The sequence below is a fragment of the Trachymyrmex septentrionalis genome, unplaced genomic scaffold, assembly GCF_001594115.1.
Source record: "Trachymyrmex septentrionalis isolate Tsep2-gDNA-1 unplaced genomic scaffold, Tsep1.0 scaffold20, whole genome shotgun sequence".
Taxonomy (NCBI): domain Eukaryota; kingdom Metazoa; phylum Arthropoda; class Insecta; order Hymenoptera; family Formicidae; genus Trachymyrmex; species Trachymyrmex septentrionalis.
This window is the reverse complement of record NW_017305180.1, coordinates 2518144-2525526: the sequence shown is the minus strand read 5'-3', so window position 1 is coordinate 2525526 and position 7383 is coordinate 2518144. Positions and strand designations below refer to the sequence as shown.

Genomic DNA, 7383 nt, shown 5'->3' with positions numbered 1-7383 from the left:
TATATATATATACACACACACGCGATGATAGTTTTTATAAAATATACAATTAGATATACTTAAATTTTTTAAATATAATATTGTTAGAACTTGTTGAAAAACTGGTATCTGAATACATGTCTTATCAGTAATTCGTGAAATAAGGATTTGTTATTTTAATAAAAAAACTAAACAAAACATAAAGAGCAAATATTGCATTGTTTAGAAAGAAGAATACGGTAAGAATAAAATAATTTTGCAAAAGAAGAAAGTTGAGAAAGAGATATATATTTACATAACATAGAATATTCCATATATAACATAAAAGATCTTTTGTTTTTATTATGAAGTGCGTACTTCACATTTCGAAGCACGTGCTTACAAATATTTTTTTTGCAATGTTGTCATAACACGTCCCGATAACTTGTTTGATAGAAATATTTGTATATAACTGACTTGTATTAGTAGTAGAAAGATTTTATGTTCTGAAGTAAAACAAAGAAATATAAATATTTGTTGGTGATATTTTTGTAATTACAGTATCAATTGTTACATAAAATCAATCGAAATTAGCAACTGAAATCTTTGAGAATGATACTTCGATTTTTAAGCAATAAAGATTTTGGAGATCTCAAGTTTCATCATTTCGTTTTATTATTATCTGTGTGTTTACAATCAAAATGAAAAGTTATAAATAACGATTATAAAATTTTTATATTTTGATTCTCAATGATATTGAATTACTTTTAATTGTATTGCATATTTAAATTTTATTGCATTTGACGTATCAATAGACGTGATCTAATTGTTTTAGCGTAAATATCGCATAGTTGATGGAACTTTCTAAACTGGATCTTTCTAAACTGGAACTTGATAATTTTCTCGAATTTTCTGGAATGTCACATATCTCGATAGTTTCTGGTTCAGCCGCGAAGGACATTATTTATTTCGGATGTCAGTTAGCGCGTTCAGATGATAGATCCGGTTCACTGCTTTGTCATGCTTTTTTTTAGTCGTTTACCTTTCGATCTATCTTGTGCGAATTTTTCACATGATTATCGAGGATATAAATAATTTAAAAACAGACATGTTATAGATTCGTTTAAAAATTTATCCTTTTTTAACGACTTGCAATTGTTATTAAAAAATAATCTCGATGATTCTAGATTGTTCTTTTTGTAAAATCATTTTCTCCAAATTAATTCTAGCATTTTCGAAAATAATTTAAAAATACGTTAGTATAAAAAGAGACGGGGCAGCCCCTCGACTCATAATTCGAGTAATTTGCTAGTGTGAGTAAGTACTGCAATCTTTTCGCACAAATCTCTCTCTCTCTCTCTCTCTCTCTCTCTCTCTTTCTTGGTGTGCTTTTCCAATAATTTCATAATATTTTAATATTTTGGATTTAACGTAATAGAAAATTATAAAGTTGAAAAAATAATTATATTATTAAGATATTTCAAAACGAGGTGTTTAATGAACATAAATCTAAAAAATGCTTCAAAATGTTATTCAAAGGTTGAAGTATAATTTTCGAAGATTTCGTTGTTATAACAGCAAATATTCCAAAAATACATTCTAAAATATCGTAAGGCAAAACGCAAGGTTTAAAAATTTACCGTATTAAAACGTATCTACGTGTGTGTGTGAGATCGAGTGCTTGAAAATACTATAAAATATTACAGATAAAATGTGATATTTCGATTACGGGATTCTTGAGAAACACATTTAAAATGCCAAAAGACACGACATTCCGAAGGGCGGATTTGTTGATTCAGGCGAGTTTGGGAATTCTTGTGAGTTCGATCTCACGTCGCGATCGCATCTTGATCATGAATCTTTCGACCACAACTGCGATTACATTCGTGGCATGGCGCAGACTCGTTTTCCCTTCTAACTCCCTCTTCTCTTCGACATATTCTCTTCACTCTCTTTCTTCCTATCCTCCATTCCGTTTTTCTTCTTCCGTTCATCTCTCTATTCCTCTTTGTCTTCTCTTCAATGTCTCTCTCTCTCTCTCTCTCTCTCTCTTTCTCTTTCTCTCCCTCTCTCTCCCTTTCGCCCACTACCTTTATCTGTCCTCTTTAAGCCGGTTCGAAGAAGGCTGGCCCATTTGCAACAAAGAACAATGAGCGAGAGCAAAAATGACGAGACGGGTCGGCACACAGTGATAATGATAGTTCGCCAATTTATTTTGCACGTTTGGCGCCAATTTTCTTACAAATCTGTGATGTCGCAAGGAAATCTATGATGCGTGACAGATCATGTCACATAGGTCCCGACTATATAATTTTGTTTATTTCTACTGCTCGATTAGAAAGGATTTATAGTCCCAAAGATTTTTCTTCATGTATATACTTTTCTTTATTAAATCCTTTATTTAATTAAAAAATATTAACATACATATTATATAATACCTCTATATTATTTTCGAATTTATAGATATAGATTTATGAATAAAAATAGTGATAAAACTTTTAATCAAAATTTGTAATAGTCGACAACAGGAAGAAATATTTGTGTTATATTAGTTTATTTTAACGTTTAAAAAATTATCTTACAATACAATATTTTCCTATTAGTAAGGATGTATAATAACATGATGGCATGCGAAAACCGGTATGACGACGCTTTTTCATAAGTAGCTATTTCTTCTCGCGCACCCGGTATAATCGTGACACGTTGCAACGGAGATATCGTAGTGCTAAGGGATTTAAATTTTTGAAGTTTTGTTAACTACAAGCAAGCTGTTACTATAGCGAGTAGCTACAACATTCCGCTACATCGAACTTTATGTAAAGTCTACCAGCAGATGTATCGATGATATCGATACTTCGATAATTGTTCGTTAGATGAAGCAATCTCCACTGTTATTGTGTTTCGCGAAAATATTATACTTACAATGACAATTGAAAGTTATTTAAATTTTCATGTTATATGAAAAACGTATTTTTAATTTTTAAATTGATGTAGTAAATAATATTAACAGAGAATTTGTTTTATATTATTTAAAATATAAAAACTTAAATTAAATAAAAAAATAAAAAAATAAAACAGAAATTAATTTAAACGTTAATATATGACTGTATTGCTTTTGTAAATTAAAACTAAAAGTATTTTGTGTGATATGACTGGTTTAGTTAAATACATATACATTTCGCATATGTGCGAGAAGAGGATATGTAAGTAACACGTAATAAATTTATTTTCTTAAATACGTGCGGAAGCCTTGAATGGAGGCACGAGAGCATACCTATTGATTTTCTGCTTTGAGTTAACAAATCGATAAGCGAGTGAAAGGAAACTCGAAGGTCAACGACCGTTTGAAAACGACGTGGACACCGGTTGCATTAACGATGATGACTGCAGTCCTAGATCGTTATAATCCTAACGTTGCTACTTTCACGGGTACTTTATGCGCGCTTTCTGTCGCGGTTCCTACGTGCTTAAGAATCTTTCAGCGATTGGCAGATTGCGCAGAAAATGTAAGCGTAAGAACAGAAGCAGATAGACATACCCATATATCCGTAGAGAGAGTTATCCGATCGTTTGTATAATCATAGTATGATCTAATACTGTTTAAAGAAAGTAGAACAATATATTTAAAAAGTCGAATTTTTCTTATACTTTACAAGTATTTTTTGTTTATTTTTATACATGAAAAATTTGTCTTTACAACAATTTGATTTTTAATATGCATAATTTACTTAATTCCTGTTACTATAAAGAAAGTTTATAAGCATTTTCTAATATTAAGTAACACATATATCTTAAAAGAAAAGAAAGAAATTTAAAAGATAGTAATGTTATCATTTTTGAAACGATTGTCATTCATAGAACGATTTTGAGATCTTAGCAAGAACTAAAAGCAAGTGTAATCGGCAGCGAACAGGAGACAGAAAGTAAAGGAACGTTTTCTCGTTTCAGTCGACAGATCGAATCGAAATAAATCGGCAATACGACAAACCGGTTCGCGCATCGCGTGAGTGCGCCACGGCGTGCGCACACGATCGTTGTGTGTACGTGAAAGGGGGCAGGGTGGTGAACCTTATCTTTTTCGGGGGACAAAAAATTGCGAACAGTCCTGGCCGTTCCCGTGCCGGGAAGAAATGTATCGCCAGATGTTTTTCACGTGCCAAGTGCAGTACCTCAATGACGTCGATCCGTTCAGTTATCCAACCCTTTATCCGGATGTTAACCCTCCTGATCACACCTTCAGCGCGACCTTGCCGCTAATCAATCAGCTTGCCGCTGTGCATCGGCTTCTTCGGGCACCTCATAGGGTAAGTTATTTATTTTCCTGTGTGTATTATTTTATCACTAATCTACGATTGAATTGAACAAATATCTGAAACGCAAATGCATTTTGCATGGTAAAGAAATTCGTAATTATTCTTCTCGAAATTTTTAAAGATTTTTAAAATATTTTAAATTGTATAAAAAGTATATTCTTACATATTACGAAATTAGATATAAAAATTAGAATAATCAATTGATATCGATACTTGATTCTTTCCTGAAATATTATGGAGTATTTGAGATATAAAATTATTGTAAAAAAGTTGGTATATTATTACAAATGAAATTATATCTTATTAAATCTGCAGTCAGAATGAAAATTGGAAATTTTAAATTTTAATTGTACGTTTCTTGCGAAATATGTGATGTTTACTATTGATTCTGCAACTTTTGGAACCAAACGTTTTAGGATAAAAGCTTTGCGAATTAATTAGTTTACCCAGGGATTAATTCAGCCGCTTAGTATTAATGAGTTAAGTTTTTGTTCTACGAAACTTTGCACTTTCTTTTCTTATTCTTCTTTTTAATTTTATGATTACTTAAGTAAGAATTTATTTAAGCGAAGACGAATCAAGATATTGTGGACGTAAATTTTATTATGGTTGAATTTATTAAGGAAAATGTTTAGTAACGAAGTTGGATTATTCTTTTTATCAAAGTTTTTCACGGTTTGTGCGTATATTTAACGCTACGTAGGGCTACAAATTCTTTATAAATTGCACAGAATATTTTATTAACTGCTTATTGTAGCAGAATGCTTGTAATTTGCTATTACTAATTATTTAGTGCAATATTTGTGTGTGTGTGTTTACGTAATAAATTATATTTACCACAAGTTAAATGATTTCAAGATGAATATTTTCATATTAAGGAATATACGGCGATCTCCTAATTTTTAAATTCAAGAATATAAAACGAGAAATATATAATATTTTGCAAAGTTATCGCTTAGTTCTTTGTATAACTGTCTTTCGTACAATAATATTAAATTTCTATTTCATAATTTATTATATTAATAATTTGATATCGGAATTACGTCCGCATAAATTATTACAAATTAGTATTATTAAAATTTTCCATTTGAAAAATTTCTTTCCACAAAGAAATATATCCGTAGGGTTAGAGGATCAATCGTAACTTATGTAAACCTTTTCTGTATACTTGAATGATTCTTCTAATTGAGAGTATATTCTCTTTGAATATTACTCATTGGATGATCAAAGAATACTATACAATCGTAATTGTAATTTAAAGAATTATAACACGAGCATTTGAAAGGACACAAAGTGTGTATGTGTAGAAATATGTACAATTTTATATCAGCGACGTGACATTATTATTCGTAACTTCTTTCGTGTTATAATTTGCAAAATTCTGAGGCAGTAGATAATGTATTTTAATTTTTTATTTTTAATTTCGACTTTGTTGCATGTGCTAGAAATATATTATAATTTGCCATGCGTCTCGCTATGAAGAAGTGAGAATTTTACAATATACGTTCAAACATACTGATGATGCTTGGAAGCAGGCCGAAACATTTATGCGTAACTAATTATACTATAGTTTTTCGACAATAAACGATTTTTATTTTTGCACTAACAATCGCGCAAAAAACTCCCATTAGCTCTTATCTGTTTTTGTTTTTTGATATTCTCAAGAATTTGGTTACTTGTTTTATTTAATATAATTTGCATTGGTTGCTAATATAAAAGTAGTAAGGTATGTTATTGTATAGAGCATTCTCTGAAATTTTAACACTGTATGAATATGCAATTTCTCTCTGGTTAAAATTTAATTGAATACCATTATATCCTCGCAAATTCTGAATCTCCAATATTAAATCTCGTTAAGTAAGTCTCATAATTAAATTTTGAGTTTACTTGGAATTAACTGAATAATACAATTCTGTTGTCATTTAAAGCTTAATTCGGCAACATATAATAACTATTGTTACAAATCTGTTACATTTTAGTAAGTTTTATCAAGAGAAAGATTAAATTTTCAATGCCTAATAATAATTATTATTATACGTTGTCGAATTAAGCTCTTTAAATACTAACAAAATTAATTCCAAGTAAATTCAATGAAAGTTTAATTATGAGACTTACTCAACGAGATTTAATATTATAGATTCAGAATTTGCGATAATGATATTTAATTAAATTTTGGCCAGAGAAATTGCATATCCATGATATAATAAGGTGTTGAAATTAGACGAAAATCTCATAGGACAGTAAGTGTAGTAGTCGCAGATCGTAGCACGTGACTCCTTTGTTTGACTCAGTCTCCGTTTCTGGGATGGTTCCTTTACGACTATTGTACGTGAGTACAGTTAAATACTACTGCTCGTTGCGTTTAAACCTTAGCCTCGACTATCTATCTGATTGTACATTCTGACCCAATTGTGCTGTCTTGTCATAATGTTTTCCCAGAAGAGCTCTGGCAATTCAATCCTTCCACATTTGAGATATTCATGAAATATGCTCAGACAATTAAATCTCCCGAAAATCTTCTCACGGAAGTCGGTAACAATTTTGTACAAATTTGTTTTTTGGTCAAACTTTTATTTTTCTAAAATACGAGAAGAAAAGTTATGTATACTTACAAAACAAACGTATTAGTATTTATATAAATAAGAAATAACATCATTTTGGAACCAAATTAATTATATATACATATAGTATATATATATATATATATATACATACGTAGCTATGTATATTATGCATACAATGTAGACATGGTGTTAAAATTTACGAATCAAAATACCACAGCAAGAAAATTCTCAAAAAAAAAGTTATAGAAGTATTTGCCATTTATTGTTCTGAGCAGTAGTTTTTGAGAGATAAAGGTTTAAAACTAGCTAATTATAGATATGGTCACCTTAATTAAACAACAATCTATCCGTGAGTCACGTATCATAATCGTAATCTATAATTTTTAACCTTTATGTCTAAAAAAACTACTGCCTGAAATAATAAATGGTAAATATCTCTATAATATATTTTTTCGAAAACTTTTTGCTGTGAAATTTAATTCGTGAATATTGGAATATCCTATGTATGTTATGTAGTATATATAGGTGTATATATAATATATATATAT

General features: G+C 29.9%; 1 protein-coding gene across 4 annotated transcripts in view; it reads left to right on the top strand.

The window, feature by feature from the left end:
- The window catches only part of LOC108747746 (FH1/FH2 domain-containing protein 3), a 164661-nt gene that overhangs the window by 25931 nt on the left and 131347 nt on the right, over window positions 1–7383 (top strand). Inside the window, exon 2 of one of the 4 annotated variants that reach the window (XM_018485445.1) lies at window positions 3907–4262. The exons of the other annotated variants lie outside the window; for them this stretch is intronic. Coding sequence (XP_018340947.1) covers window positions 4089–4262 — 174 coding nt within the window. The 5' untranslated portion in view covers window positions 3907–4088. The remainder of the gene's footprint in view (window positions 1–3906; window positions 4263–7383) is intronic. 4 annotated transcript variants of the gene reach the window in all.